We start from the raw sequence: 16,824 nt of genomic DNA on the forward strand, positions 1-16,824 counted from the left end.
ACATGTGATGCTACTGAGTGAAAATGTCTCTGTGAACATCCATTATTAACAATAATAAATGTCCCACCAGAAGTTCTTTCTGTATCCAGAGTAATAAAGTTATGCACCGTGTAATTTCAAATTATTTTATCGGTTTCCCTTAAAAATGTTTCACAAAGACATATAGGACAACGGTTATATTTTGATAAGATGAGATCGGTTCAGGCAATTAACAAATTTCCTTGGTATAAATTGCAAGGATTGATAGCATATATAGAAGTGTATGTGGTTATGTAAGGTGATCTCAGGACATTAACGCACTCTGGATTTCCAAAGATTTTGCGAGAAGGAAATAATCCAAACAAAAGAACCATATATCAGTATTGTTCTTTCAATAGAACGGATGATAATTACTTATCCAGTCCATACATTTAAGGGATATCGTAGAGAAACACTACTCTTTTGCAAGTGCACAGATTTTTTTTAAACGACGTGTAACAATCTTGTTACATTCACCAATTATTGTCCGTTTAAGTTTAAACAGAATGGATTTAAGATTATGAAATAAGATGCAAGTTAGAAACTGAAATTGAAAGACTGTGATTCTGTCGAAACTTACATAAGGTTGAAAAATCAGATCTTTCATATAACCCTATGAAAAATGATTTGACCTGGTATTCTAGGATATCTGACAAAACAACAATGTTGTCAAGTAAACAAGATTTCGAAAGGTTTCAAGTTATCCAACCACAAAAAAAAGAGAAAAAAAAAAAACACAAAAAAAACGCGAACTGAAGTTAAGCCCTTTGTTTGCCTTTCATGTAGGAAAGTAGAATAATAGGCATATTTCAATGCAAGTCACTTTATAGTCTCAGTTATGTAAGAACTATCTATCAAGACATATTTATATCTATAATTTACCAATTCCTATTGCTCTTAGCTCACCTGTCACGTAGTGACAGTGTGAGCTTTTGTGATCACCCTCCGTCCGTCCGTCCACAATTTCTTGTGAACAAGATAGAGACCATATTTTGCAAGTATTTCTAATCAAACTTGTACAAAACTTGCATTGGCATGATATCTCAGTTCCTTTCGAAAACTGACTAGATCCAATCATGGGTTCTAGAGTTATTGCCACTTAAAGGGCCAGAATTTGCTTTTTTGTGCGTCAACCTTTTCTTGTCTGCAAGATAGTGGTTTCATTTATGGTTTTGTTTTAACCAAACTTGCACAAAACTTGTATCACCATAAGATCCTGGTTCTTTTCTTGAACTGGCAAGATCCCGTCATGGGTTCTAGAGTTATAGCCCCTGAAGGGCCAAAATTAGCTATTTTGACCTAGTCTGCACAATAGCAGCTTTATATTTGATTTGATTTTTACCATACTTGCGCACAATTGTATTACCATAAGATCTTTGTTTCTTTCTTGAACTGGCCAGATTCCATCATGGGTTCTAGAGTTATTGCCCCTGAAAGGGCAAGAATTAGCTATTTTGATCTTGTCTGCACCATCAGAGCTTCATTTATTATTTGATTTTAACCAAACTTGCACACAACTTGTATCACCACAAGATCTTGGTTCCTTTCTTGAACTGGCCAGATTCCACTATGGGTTCCAGAGTTATGGCCCCTGATAAGGCTAGAATTAGCTATTTTGACCTTATCTGCACAATAGCAGCTTCATTTATGATTTGAATTTAATCAAACTTGCACAAAACTTGTGTCACAATAAAGTCTTGGTTCTTTTCTTGAACCGGCTAGATCCCGTTATGGGTTCCAGAGTTATGGCCCCGGAAAGGGCTAATATTAGCTATTATGACCTTGTCTGCACAATATCAGCTTCATTTATTATTTGATTTTAAACAAACTTGCAAACAAATTGTATCACAGGCTTTCAAGTGGCTCTAAAATTCATTAAAAAATCCTGATATTTTATGCCTCCCTAAAATTCCTAAAACAACACCCAGAAAGAGCCAAATTACTAAAAGGCCCTTTTTTTAATAATCCCTATTTTTTGTAAATTCTGTCTGAACTTAAATTTGTTTTGCACAAAGTCATGCATGATTAATATTATAATGAACCAGTTAATTTATTAAGTTAATATTCTTTAAGATTCATTTACAGTGGATGATTCTGTGCTCCGCCCCCACCCCCAACCTCTCCACCAACCCCCTCTCCCCTCCAAGTTAGCTGAGAAGTGACCTAAAATCATCTAAGTTGCACCCAACTATATATTTTCTCAAAATTTAGGCCCCAAAACGAACGAGATGCCACCATTCCATACTATCATTTTAAAATTTTCCAGGGGGTAATCCCCATGCCCCCCTCAAATGAGGGGAGTACCCCTCCAGTACCTCAAAATTTAGATAAAAATGCAGCAGATACCACCATTTCATATCTGCATTTCCAAATTTTCCAGATGGAGAGTCCCCCCACACACCCCTAAAATTACAGGGATACACCTCACACACAAAATTAAGACCAAAAAATGCACTACAATCCAGCAGTTTATACATGTATTTCAAAATTGTCCAGAGGGCTGAGGCAGCCCCCTGACCTCCCTAAAATTAGGGGGCTACACCCTCCTATGTATTCTTCAAAATTTAGAACAAGAAATACACCAGCGGCCACAATTTCATACCTGTATTTCAAAATTTTCCAGGAGTGGAGGGGGGGGGGGGTAGCCCTCTGAGCCCCCCACTCCCTACCCACCCAATATTAGAGGAGTAACCCACCAGTACCTCAGCATTTAGACAAAAAATGCACCAGTGGCCCCAATTTCATACCTTTTTATCAAAAGCTTTCAGGGGGAGAGCCCGCTCTTCAAACACGTACAAAAGGCCTTACTCCCATACCTACCCCCTCTCGGTGCTATGTACCTCGCCAATGATGACCTGGGCCAGGTGATGATTAAAAGCAACAATATATATGGTCAATGGGCGAGCTTGACATGTTGCCCGTGGGCATTTAGTCCTAATTTAACACTTATTTTTGGCAAAAACAGCCCTAATTTTTTGCACAAAAAGCCCTAATTTTAGCCCTAATTTTTTGCCAAATAGTTCTTGAAAGCCTGGTATGACCATAAGATCTCGATTCCTTTTTATACACTCGAAGGGACATATTATGTCATCGCCTTGGTGTCTGTCTGTCTGTATGTCTGTCGGTAAGCAATTTCCCTTCAGCTCTGTAACTCTTGAACCCCTTGGAGGATTTCAAAGAAACCTGACACAAATGTTCACCTCATTAAAACGACGTGCAGAGCGCATGTTTCGGATGGCTCACTTCAGATCCTTCTTTTGTTCACTTACAATATTATTTTTAATTACTTCCCTTTTATGTTACTATAAATAGCTTATTTAGTAACATTTTTATTATTGGCCGTAAGGAAAAAACCGAAACCACTTTTCTTTGGTACAACATTGATGGTACCTCCAATTTTTAGGTGTATTTTGACATATCTGTACCTTGTAAGGTTTTTTTTTTCTTTTTGGTTAAAGTCTTCCCTTTTTATGTTCCTGTCCTTTGGTCTTAGATATTTTTTCTGAGGACTTAGATTTATCTTTAATTTCTTCCTTTGTTGTTCCTGCCCTTTGGACTTCATCGGTCAAAATTTTGCTTCTATCCTCCTCTGATGTAATCCTTCGGGCATGAAACTACTGGTCTGATTTGAAAATAGTTTTATTTGAAGCAACTTTAAGAAAATTTCAATTATATTTTCTCATAATTCTTTTAATTGATCTTGATTATGATTTTTTGACCTTCTTGTCCTTAATTGCAATGATGAGGTGAGCGATATAGGGCCATTTTTGCCCTCTTGATTTAAAGTTAAAGTAAGTTCTATTTCTTATCGTATAATAACTAACACAACCAAACCTTAAGAAATAATGAGTGGAACTTAATTATACTATACTAGTAACATTTACACCGAACAAAAAAAAACAAATCTGCAACAATTAATACTATGTTGTTTTTTTTTGGAAAATTAAGACAACTGCGTCAAAACATTATTGTAGTCTGAGAGGACAAAGTATCTTTAGCACATTTTTACTTCTATGAATGAGACAAGCATGCATCAGTACAACTTCTTCGTTTTTAAAGAAACAATGTTTGTAAAGGTATGGCTATGTGGTCATATAAAGCCTTGTCTTGCGGTAATCTTGATCATGTAAATTCTAAGGATTATTGTAACATTTTCTGTAACAAACAGGTGATTAAAAGTTAAAGGCAAGGGCATTTCCTAGGTTCACTAATATGTTTATAAAAACAGATGCACTTTCTGCTTAATATACATATCAATGTATTCGACACGTACCTAAACATTTGAAAAAAAACCCACAGCAATGTGAGGCCTGCCGGACTTCAGAGAGTGTAGCATATTGAAGTAACATTACGGTAATAATATATTATAAATGTCTTCAAATTAATTTAACATAAAATGTAGGGTATATGCTGTCTTATATCCTTGCATTATATAATGTATACGTATATAGTGATAATCAATATTTTACTGACATTCTAAAAGGTTCAGAAGAACACTATTTAAGTTTTATTCGCCCCTTTGACTCTCGAACCAGATTCGAAAATGTAAAGTGGTTATGAGATAATATTAATATAATAATGTGTAATGAACAAACAATTTCCAATTAATGCTACATGTACGCACATTGGATCTGAGGACAGTTAATTGAGACACTTGTTCATCAACCAGAGCCTTGCTTTCTTCATTTTGAAAGTGAAAGTAGAAGTTTAAAAGTTTGTTTTTTAATCTATATTTAACATGACATTTCAGTTTTCTATATGTGATTAACACGTACGGGTTAATAATTCTAATAAGTAAGTTTTTATAAACACACGACAAATAGTAGCTTTCCTATTTTTTCCATTCAAGATTGATAAGCGTTTCTAAGGGTTACCCAAAAGGCTTCGGGTAAAGTTTATATTTAACCATCGATAATAACGTGTTTATCTGTGGTGTATTGGTCAAGTATGCAAAAAAATATTTATTGCGACTCGAGCGTGATTTTTTTCTTGATTTCATATATATCAAAGATATTTTAGAAACAAAATCTCAAGTTCTTATGTTCATTATTTGGTGAAACTTTATTCTAAAGAAAAATTATTTAGCCAAAATCTGAGTCCAATCCTTTTAGCGAAACCCTAGTTGAAACAAGTCGTCGGACTGGTTTAAATAAAGATAGACTGGTGGAAATAAAAAATCCAGTTATACAGAAGATGTGTTTGAATAGACTGTCTTCAGATCTAACTTTTAGGAAGCTCGAGAACTAAAGTCAGATTGGATGAATTAATAAAAAGGATTATTGAAATATGATGAGAATAATAACTGCTTAATGTTTGCTCCGGTGACGTTGATTAAAATGTATGCAGATACAGCATGTTATAACATTATACACAATGGATCTCAAAGCCTATCTTCTATTTCCTTCAAAAAGAGATACGTAGGTGATAGGTTTTAAAGCATGTATCCAGGAGGAAATGACTATCAATATTTTGGTACCATTATTTTAGTATCTTAATTTTGTATCTGTAGGGTTGTTTCTATGTACGTTGGTGTTCGTCAGGTATATTGTGACGAATTAGGTTCAGTCCGTATGAGGATTTATTGACCATGGGCTTCACTCTTTTTCAAGGCTGATAAATCCTCCATTGAACTCTCAAAATGGCAATACTTAGTAATTGTATATGGTTATAGGTATGGAAATAAAGCATATAAATGACATGGCAGGTCGGAATTATGTTTAAATTAATTCAGGTAATGAAACCCTTGATTTCATTTTCTTTCTCTGCTCTCAAATGGTCTGATCAACGCGGCGTTGAAAATGACAAGTTTACATTAAGAACATCTGACTTGATTATGGCTATTATAAGACTAAGATACATAGTAACAATCTAACATATCTTTGCAATTGCATGTTTTAAATCTATATATTTTTATGTATTTATTTTGACAGCACCTTATTGTGCATACGATGCAATGATATAAACAGCATTATGTGAAATTAGATAAAAATGATTACGTCAAATATCTTAAATTTTATATAATTTTGTAAGTAATTGTAACTGCCAGTTGTAGATGCCTGTAAGTGTCTTTTACATGCAACTGGAAAAAAAGAAAGAAAAGAGTTTATTGACTGGACATTCATGTTTTAACTAGAATAAGACTATTATAAAGACAGTGATATAATTGTTAAACAACGAATTGTATCTTTTTAATGTTTTACTTTAATTAATTTGTTAAGAATTAAATGTTTAAGAGTCTAATATATTTTATAATCATCATATATTTATATACTTCTGTTTTCAGGGGGTGGAGGCTACAACCAGTGTAAGATATCGTGCCAATTAATAAAAAAAAAATTAAATTTCAAATTGTAAAAAAGCAAACTAGAATACTCTTTTTATGCATAGGTAAAAAGTTTCATTATGTTCCTAACCAAAAAGCGGCTTTAGTAAATTTCACCTTATTTGAATGTAAAAATAATAACATCTACAAAATATAAAGACTGAGAAAGAGCATTAATTTTGGTGTTTGTCCTGGCGTGTACATCAAGGCGCCCCAAGATGAGGTTCGATCTGCCGTTTGAGAGTGTTACACCAGCCCGACAATACGTAACGGCACAACGAAATATTGAACACAACACCACGAAACATCTAATTTCGCAATCTCTAATTTGCAACTTGGTAAGCTCGCGGATAAAATGTTTCGTTGTGTGCACCAACGAGCTAACACAAAATGTGTTAAATATGGCGCATGCGCCAACACGGAACAATTAAACAATTTATTTTGGTCTTTGTTGCGACAAACAGTACACCATGTTCATGTTCAGTGATTATGTTCATATTGTGAGTCTGCCTGTATGAAATCTTACAGCTGTAAAGACCTGTTCAAAATTGTAGTCATGATTATTTCACATTTACATCTGTAGATTGTATATAACAGCATTGATTTTGCAGCTGTAGATTTGAATTTACTGTTGGAAAACGACTGTAAAACTGGTCAAATTATGCAAATGGGATACAGCTGTAAAACATCTTACAGCAGTAGAAAGGAGAAAGTTACAGCTGTAAATGAGCCTTAAAGTAACAGCTGTTGAAATATTACAGATAGTGAAAAAGAGAGCATTATACCGTATAGCGGGTTATTTCTACGGGGAAAATATTTCTGCGTTTCTGCGGTCTCTCGGTAGAATCGCAAAAATATTTCCAGCAGAATATTCATCAAGCAAAAATTTAAAACGCAAAAAAACTGCATTTTTCCCCAACGTTGTTTCATGTTATGGTTCCCTAGGTAATCCGAAGTAATTATTGGAAATTACCGTCGCAATCTGACAATTACCGATAATTGTATAATTAGGTGTGATGGTCAATCAAAGCGCTAACTGTTAATCCCTCAGAAAACATTTTTCTTCTGTGAATGAAATAATTGAGTGAATTTCAATTGTGTTATTCTTATTAAACCCTTGTAATAAATATCTTCCGAACTATACTTTAATAACCTTTATATAAGTATAACCGTTATGCCGATATACCGTAGCTTGCAGTTGTTGTTTGTGCAATTGTTGTTGTACTTATATTTTTTCAATTCACATGTTATTGTATCCTACAATGTTTTCATTAAATGCAAAGTTATTTTACAACAGTTACCGGTAATTTAGTTTATTGTTTTCATACGCTATCATTCTCACAACGCTCGATCATGCGAGGAACTACCTCCTCTTTGGCATCATAAACGCAGAAATTTCTCTTCCTTTTATGTGAAAACGCAGAAATTAAACACGCAGAAATTTGTTTCACAATTTTTGGGGCCAAAACGCAGAATATTTTGACCGCAGAAATAACCCGCTATACGGTAAGGGACGAAAGCAGAGATACGAAATGTTTAATGATGAATTGTAGATCTCTAGAAAGGATAGCCATTATCATAAAAATGACAAAATACATGATCTAGTACGTAACAGAACAATATGAAATATGGTAACAAAGTCCGAAAATCCAGAGTAGAATATAACGTTACTGTAAAATCTAGTCGTTAATTATAGCATGGAACTGTTTTTTTTTTGTCTTGAAAATATAAGACAATCTTGTAATCATGTTTTTAAACTTATTAGCTTCAAATACAATGTAAACAGTTAATGTATGTAGTTTTACATGTCTTTCCAATATTTTAGATGATGTGGTATCTCTGTGAATGTAAGTTATATCCCGCCAAAATGCATTAAAGATGGCTGACAGTACTCATGTTTCCTAAAAAAAAATCGTTACAGCTGTAATTTTTAGACATGACCATTTTACAACTGTAACTTTCAGCTGTAATTATTTACAACTGTTGAGACCTGTACGTTTTACACCTGTACATTTCAACTGTATTTCTGGTATTTGTCCAATTACAGGCCTTTTACAGCAGTAAATTTAAATACAGGTTCTTTACAGACATTTTACAAGTGTAAAACAGGTCCTAATTTCGTACGTCAGGAGGACCTTAAAATGAGGGAAAAAACACATTAAAGTCTTTACATTTTGCTTAGGCTTAGACACAAGAGTGTTTAAATATACATTGTATCTTTATATTTCAGCTATACAACAATATATGTGTATAACCTAAACACGTTTTCCGTACGATATTGTGATAATATCACGGAATCAACAGGGGTAGATATAAACAAATATTACACTGTAGAAGATGGAAGTGAGTTCAGTGTTTCCGAACAATTGGTACAAAGAGTTGTCCCGGTAGACATTACAGCTGGGCCTATTACGTGCAGTTATGGTAGGACATGTTTCTGTTTCATTGTTTGAGACTGTGCAGATATTTATGATAGCTTGTACATTCGGATTGTGGTAAACCTACAACAGTTACTGTCTTTTGAGTGGTCTTCGTTTTTAGTAGATGCCTGTTCGATCCTTTGATGTATGTCCTTGAAGCATCTACTATTTCATTCCAAAATACACAGGAAAATCAACGAATAACCTAAAACAAGTCGTTTTTATAACTCTCCCAAGCAAACAAACAGATTTTCAGTTGGGCGTGAATGAATTTCTTTATATTGGCGATAGCACAGCATTATACATACCGATCGTTTTATATTTCAATAATTTTGAAACAGAATGTTTTTTATAGAGTTTTTGATTATTCAATTTTCCAATAATCCATTGTGACCACATCAAGTTAAATCTAAATTGGCCAAACACATTCATAGTGGTAGGACAAAAACAAGTAATTATTTCATTGTATGATAGAAAAATTAAACACATTACTGTTTGAACCACCAAAGTTATAGCTGACAATGAAGTCTCCAAGTGATGCAGAGAGAACGTGGGGTTTGTTTTTTAAATATATCTGTAAAAATGCCAAAAAGGTACAGTTTTAAGTATTTTTGTACAATTTATAGGAAAAGTCCTTTTATTTATTAAGAAATCCGGTATTCGGTATAACGTTATATTTATCTTGTTTTTTTTTTATATTTTTTTTTTTTATATTTCCAGTGTATATAGTAACTCATGGGGAAATGATTAAATTGTCATCAAGTGTCTACTATAACGTGCATTGTATTTTTTTTTATCTCGCTTGGGTTGCGGTGGTATTGGAAAATCAAATTTTAATAACAATTTCCGGTAGTCAATGATAGTTACTAAAAAATAAGTCAAGAAATTTATGAGAAACAAAGTTTAAAATACTTAAAAAATTATAGTCATATTTTTTATGAATCCTTCATTCCCGAAAATGAAGGTACGTCACACAAATTACTTTTAAATTAGATATGTGTCCGTTGGATCCTGGTGCCCCTGGGTGAAATTGACAATAAGGGAAATGTTTTTAAGATAACCAACACAAACGTTTCAGCATTTTATATGTATTTTTCACTAAGTCAGGGACCATAACACATTTCCGGCTGAATGAAATCGCAAACAAAACACCAGTTGCATTACTTCACTTGATATTTATCAATCATCTAATGTGTTTTATGATTCTAGGTCATATATTTTTGAGATACACGGGATACAAACTTTCATGCTCATTATGCACACATCTTAACTAAGCCAAGGGCTATAACTCTTGTATTGCAGATTGAAACAAAATCAAAACTCAGCTGCATAAATTCACGAACTAACATTTTTTATAAGTAAAGATGAAATAGCTTTAAGATAACATGCAATATAAATTTTTAAGCACTGTATGGGTATTTTCACTAAATCAAGCACTATATCTCCAATCTGGCTAAGTAAATCTCCAAACAGAACATCAGGTGAATAACTTCTCATGCTATATTACTACAATGTTTTATGACAAGTACGTTTTAGATACATGCGATAAAGAGTAGATTTTTACTATATCATCAATCTGGTCAGACCAACAGAAATCCGAAACAAATTCCTAGGTGAAAAATAAACATGGTTTATGTATACTTTTACTAAGTACAGAGCCATAACTCTGTTTTGGCTAGATACAATATCATACGTAACTCAAGTGTACATCATCGCCTGCTGAAAATCAATCCTGCGAGATTTGATGACCGTAGTTAAAACACTTTCTGAGATACATGCGACACAAACTTTTTAGTCCTTTGATACATATTTTGACCAAGTAAAGGATCGTTATTTTGGTCTGGTTTTGTAAAATCCAAATGGGAACATAAGGTGAACAGCTGCACATGCTGAATGACAATCAAGTTGGATGTGATGACTCCGTGTCAAATGCATATTGTTGCACGAAATTAGGACATTTTATTCATCCAACAACTAGGAAAGAAGCTGTTGGTTTCCTTTCAGAATACAATTCTGGCGGATCGTCTAAACAGTTTGATTGTAGAAATGACAATACGACGATACCGTTGTCAATGGTATGCCTTTATGATGTAGATGCTGCAAAATATATGACCGGATGTAGATCAGGAGAGCATTTGCAAAACTGTGGTAAGTTATACATTCTTTATATTGTCAATATCTAGCGAGAGGTCGCTATCATTGCTGAGGTTTTAAAGTATAATATAGTATTTTCAATACCTAATACTGTGAATAGGACTGACAGATTTAGTGTTAACAAACAGAGATATTACATACAAATGTAACAAAAGAAGCCAATATTTTATGCAGTTATTGATTTATTAGAAACACTTTACGTCTGTACCATAAAATAAATGGTAGAAACATTCAACAAGATCATGACTTAAAATGGAGTGTTAATATAAATTATGCTGCAAGTGAGTTGCATACTGTTAAACTCTTGGAAAGAGACGATAGATGAGCAAGTGTGAATTTCAGGTAATGTGTCTTGTCCGGAAAATACCGTCAAGTGTCCCGGAAGTTATTGCATTCCATTACGATTTGTTTGCGATGGTAGAAATCAGTGTCCTGGAGGAGAAGACGAGCATGATTGTGGTAAGTTAAATAACATAAAATAAACGAAATAAAGTAGCAATTTGAAATAACTTGGAGCAGTTTGTCGAACTAATGCAATAATGAAATTGTCTTGGAAAAATAGTTAGAAGAAGTATAGTAAAATATTATCGTAATGTTCTAAATTTTCAAACCAGAACATATCAATATCTTTATATTTCGGGTGTGTCTAGCTTTCCTGACAGTGTTTCATTTGTACATGTATGTTTTTTCATTAATTTATTTAGTATACCCTATTATGATAACTGCAAGCCTCTGAATAGAATGTGCTTACGTTTGAGATTTTTTAATCATTTATTTTGGTATATGTAGAGAAAAAATTATTGAAATAGTGTAATAATTATGCTTTTGTTTGTAAACGGTAATCAATTTGCCAGAGAAATTAATTGTTGAGTTTGCCATTACTTTGTTTCTCCAGGAACCGTAAATATTAAACCCATAGTGAAGTTTGTATGTTTTTTCCGGTGAATATTTGTAAATAAATTAATAATTGTTAATAAAAGTAAAAGAAAGCATTTCAAAAAGCTATACGCCAAATTAATTTATTGAAACACTTGTTTAAGAAATATAGAATAACTTAAAAATATGTTAGTCACGTGTAACAAGTTTATCAACAAGAGCTGTCAGTTGACAGCGTGCTCGACTATTCTCAGTGCCTGAAAGTATAATATAAGCTATGAGTAAAACTTTAACATTACAGTAAGCATATTCTTAGTCGAAAAGGGGCCATAATTCAGTCAAACTGCTTGATAGAGTTGTCTACTCCTGTTTACAGACTGGGGTCATGATGGTAAACAAGTATGCAAAATATGAAAGCAATATCTCAATGGACTTTGAAAATATTTGGGGTGGTACGCAAACTTTAACATTACATCAGCATATTCTAAGTCGAAAATTGGCCATAATTCAGTCAGACTTGTTAGAGTTGTCTGCTCCTGTTTACAGACTGGGGTCATGATGGTAAACAAGTATGCAAAATATGAAAGCAATATCTCAATGGACTTTGAAAATATTTGGCGTGGTACGCAAACTTTAACATTTGTGTGACGCTCACGCTAACGCTTACGCCGACGCCGGGGCGAGTAGGATAATAACCCTATTCTTCGAATAGTCGAGCTAAAAATATAGAACTATTCTGGCATTTGGTATTCATATCAATAAAACAAACAAAAAAATGATAGTGGTCTATGGACTTTAGATGATTTACAATTGGAAGCATACACATTGAAATGTTCACTATGTTACTACGCCTAAAAGAGGTTAAAGTTTTCAAATATTAAAAGTCATGTCTCTCTCTTCTTTATTAAAAATGCCAGCATGGCATATCAGCCCTGTGAATTACTAAAGCGTCTTATACATGTAGTCTGTTTCAAATATATAATGAGTGTAGCCATTTAGCCATTTTCAGTTTTTCAATATTCCATATATATATTATATATATAAATTTATATATATTAAAAATAGTGGCATGACACTTAATTTAACCAGTAACTGTAAAGTAAAAGTGTTTTCAGAAGTACAAAGCGTTCATTTTGTTCAATAGGTAGAAAGCAGATCTGCAAATATTAATATTTTTAATCAAATTCCAAGAAGCGTTATATATATATTTACAATTTTCGTTCTATTCTTTCTTGACTAGCTTTTTGATTAGGTTTATTCGCTGAAACACTGGGCGGAGACGTGGACAAGCACGTTATCGAACAGATCTCTGTTTTACTAAAGCATATTTTCTTCAGTGAAAACAACATATACGCCGTCCACACATTGACTATTACCATGACAGACACTGTCTTTAGCAATAGTTTTGTTGTTATTAATACTTTTTTCTTTTTAAGATTTTTTGTCTTTTATGACATAAACACATATTGGGCATGGTGTTAGTCTTGATAGTAATCTCGGTTGTCTCTGAACTGTATATGTTAGATTCCCTGTAGGATATCGAATGCAGATATTATTTTCGTTTTCGTTTTTGTCAGTTTTATGTCTAGCTTTATGCTAGAAAATGATTTCACGACATTTCATAAATTCATTATTGCGTAGATTTTAATAATATATACTTGAATTCCTAAAACAAGTAAAATCAGTTTAAGTAGCAGTTGCTATGTAATAAAAACATGTTTAAAAAATTCATGCATTTTCTTATCCCTTTTGATTTGTATTTATTGTTCTTCTTGAATTATACATAACTTTTAATTTTTCCTTTAAATTCCTCAGACGGACTCAAACTGAAACAGAATATGTTATTTTCAACCACTGTTACTTTTCCTAATAATGCTACTCTAATATTAAGCCTATGTTTAACCAATACTATTCGAGAAGTACATACCAAGTGTTTTGCAGATTCACGTGTCCAGTGATCAATCTTCTAAAAAAATTTGATTTGTTAAGTTTTAAATCTGACACATTTCAAAAATTAGTTATGAAATTCAGACGTTTTTCTAAATAGATTCCTTGGACCTTACAGAAGATACCATCATCCTCAGAAAATATTTTCTTACTTTCGTTATTGTTTGATTACCACACAAATTTAACATAATTATCAGTGTTGATATTATATGCTAGGAATTCAATACATGCTAAGAAAAGAGCAGATGAAAATAGACACCCTTTCCTAAGCCCCTCTGTATGAGAAAGGTTTCAGTCGAAATTCAATCATTTTAAACCACGCTACTTAAATCACTGTAAAATTGTATCCAGTTTATAGAAGAATAATCACAACTTAAGCGGTGCAGACACCAAAAGAAGGTAGTATGATCTATCTTATAAATGAAATCTGGAAAGTAGATCCAAGTCAATTTCACATCAAAGATAAGAGAAAAATACAAGGGTTTCCTTTGTAATTATGTAACTTTTAAATGCGATTCTCAATTGATAAGGTTGCTATTTTATAGTCAAAATGTCAGAGCAATCGCATTTAATTTGCATTTTCTCTGAAAGAATTAGGCTATGAAAGTACATGTATTCAATATTTATCTGCTTTTCTTGCAATTCTGATTATGTACTTCTTTCTTGCTTCTTCAAGAACCGAATAAAAAAGTGATTAATTCTAAAGATTTGCATGGGTAAATGAATTTTTCTTTTTTGGAAAATCTCAGGAAATTCTTAGGCCCAGCTCTTTTTCTGTGACGCGAATGGTATGCCGATCTGCGTTGATTCATCCTGTAAGCTAGTATCGTATGTGGATGACATTGCAGTACTTTCTGCTTATAAAATTCCAATGCCGTGTCAGTGAAGCAGGATGTGTCATTAATTTTTTTCATCATGGATTATCTATAGTATATCGTAAAATTTAGGCAAAACAGAGTCGTCTCGAAAATTTCACAAATTATACTCATTTCATGTAAAATCTTGCAACAATCATGCTTTACCTGCCAAAGAAACTGCTACTTGTCTTGCTTTTACTATTGATGATTTTTTTAACATGTAGAACGAGTAACTGTAATTTTTTAATACAGAAATTGTTAAACATTGAGTACAAAAGCAAGATAACCTTAGTGTCCGCTCTTGTTCAGTGTCATTTAGATTATTCTTGTTCATCATAGTTTTAGATCAGAAAAAGGAATTTCATTCGAAACTTCAGGCTTTTAAAACAGCATAACTTGATTTTTTGTCAAATTAAGCTACCAGCAGTAGTATTAATTATGATGTTTCAGACAAAATGAATAGTCTCAATTTGTACGTGGCAGTTAGTCGCAACTCTGTTTTAATCATTAATAATTTTATTGTGATAAGAAGAACGATAAGGAATTCAAAAAATATTAAATGGACAAAATTAATACAGAGAAAAGTCATATGTAGAGAGCGGTGTCGATACAATTGACTATTCAATGAACATGAAAATAAATGTGCAACTAGAAAGAAATGAAAAGCTATATTTTGAATTTTCCTAGTTTTGGATTTACCATTCGGTGACAAAGTTTTATCAGAACCTTAATTTTATAGGGATATTATTCAGAAACGCCATAAGATATTGGGTAAGAAAGATCAAACTAGACTTTTTTTAAGTCTCATTGCATATTTTGTGTTCTGCCCGTGTGTAGTTGGGCATTAACCTTTGTGTTCTGTTTGATGTTATCTATTGTCCGTAGAATTATAATTACACTTTGCACACAATACCTCTTCAGCCACCTCCATTTGTAAAAATGTTCAAAATAAATTGGTAAACTGTTCTTAATAAATTACATGTTAGAAAAATTATGTAGCATAATTATATTTCAAAACTTTATAAAAAGTATTCATTTGATACATGATTTTAATGTACCTTTTTATTCTTTAGCTTGTACAGACGAAAGTAGGGAGGTCATTTTACTGATTGAGGACACCTCAAGTCAGCTGGAAAGCAAAACTGCTGCTGTAAGCTTAGCTAAACAGTTTTTCACCAGTCGAAGTATCGTTAGGCTACTTTTTTACAAGAGTCAACCTCGTTTAAAGGACTTTACCCTTACACACAGAGTGTTGGAAATACAAGAAGAACGTGTCAGTCAGTTTAATGAAATCAAATGTCGGTATAAATCGGCTGCTAGAGATTTATTACGGAAATTACAGTTTTCAAAAACACATTCAAATGGTATTGTCTTTATTGAGGATAGTATGGAGTCATCTATAGTAGCACAGTTACTGCTGTCAAATCTTTCGAAACCAGCATTTTCAATATATAGGATCATTAAGGACTACAGTCTTGCGTTAAATAAACCAAATCTATACAAGTTTGTAAAAGATGTACACATCAGCAGATGGGGCTCATTATTGTCGACTGGATACAGATTATTTCCGGAAATATGCACAGGCAAGTGCGTTTCAAACATTTTATGATCATAATTCTTACTTGTAATTTTAACATTGACGGTAATTTTTCAGACTTGATGCAGTTCATAATTCAGTTTAAACTGAACTAACAATCTTTTTACCGTTTCAAAATGATCAAAAGTGTTTAATTAAAGCTATGAAAGGTTTTTTATTTAATGCACCGGAATCAATACTATTTAGCGAAAGTGGACACTTTAAACGTATTTCAAAATCTGTAACCAGTTCAAACGCCAATGGATATTCTCCACAAAACATATCTCTGAAAATACGAAATCATATATAGACTAACAGGCAACTTACCGAAACTAACTTTATCTCTATTCTACCATCAAACAATCATTCAATGATATTTCAAATTTGACGACTAGAGAATAAGCTCCAAAATGTCTGAAAATGCTTTCATATACATAACTGGATGTAATTTTCATTTTTAAATTGGTGAGAGAATAGAAAATAAAATGTAATGAAAATTTGGAGAATCTATTTTTGTAGTACTAATGAAATGAGATTTTTCACCTACACTCCACAAGAAGGTAATGCCACTGTAAACCAATTCTAAGAGCTGTACTGCATATCTCTAGGGCAACAGAACGTAAAGTTTTGCTGTCAAAATAATGCAATCTTTGA

At 32.9% G+C, this 16,824-nt stretch overlaps 1 protein-coding gene across 1 annotated transcript in view; it reads left to right on the forward strand.

Annotated features, from left to right (window-relative positions):
* LOC123562081 (uncharacterized) overlaps positions 1 to 16,824 on the forward strand; it is a 115,358-nt gene that overhangs the window by 79,230 nt on the left and 19,304 nt on the right. Inside the window, exons 30-34 of the mRNA XM_053533736.1 lie at positions 6,302 to 6,322; positions 8,571 to 8,764; positions 10,765 to 10,908; positions 11,257 to 11,373; positions 15,668 to 16,177. Of these exons, the coding sequence (XP_053389711.1) occupies positions 6,302 to 6,322; positions 8,571 to 8,764; positions 10,765 to 10,908; positions 11,257 to 11,373; positions 15,668 to 16,177 (986 nt within the window). The remainder of the gene's footprint in view (positions 1 to 6,301; positions 6,323 to 8,570; positions 8,765 to 10,764; positions 10,909 to 11,256; positions 11,374 to 15,667; positions 16,178 to 16,824) is intronic.

This window comes from Mercenaria mercenaria, chromosome 2, assembly GCF_021730395.1.
Source record: "Mercenaria mercenaria strain notata chromosome 2, MADL_Memer_1, whole genome shotgun sequence".
In the NCBI taxonomy this organism is placed as follows: Eukaryota; Metazoa; Mollusca; class Bivalvia; order Venerida; family Veneridae; genus Mercenaria; species Mercenaria mercenaria.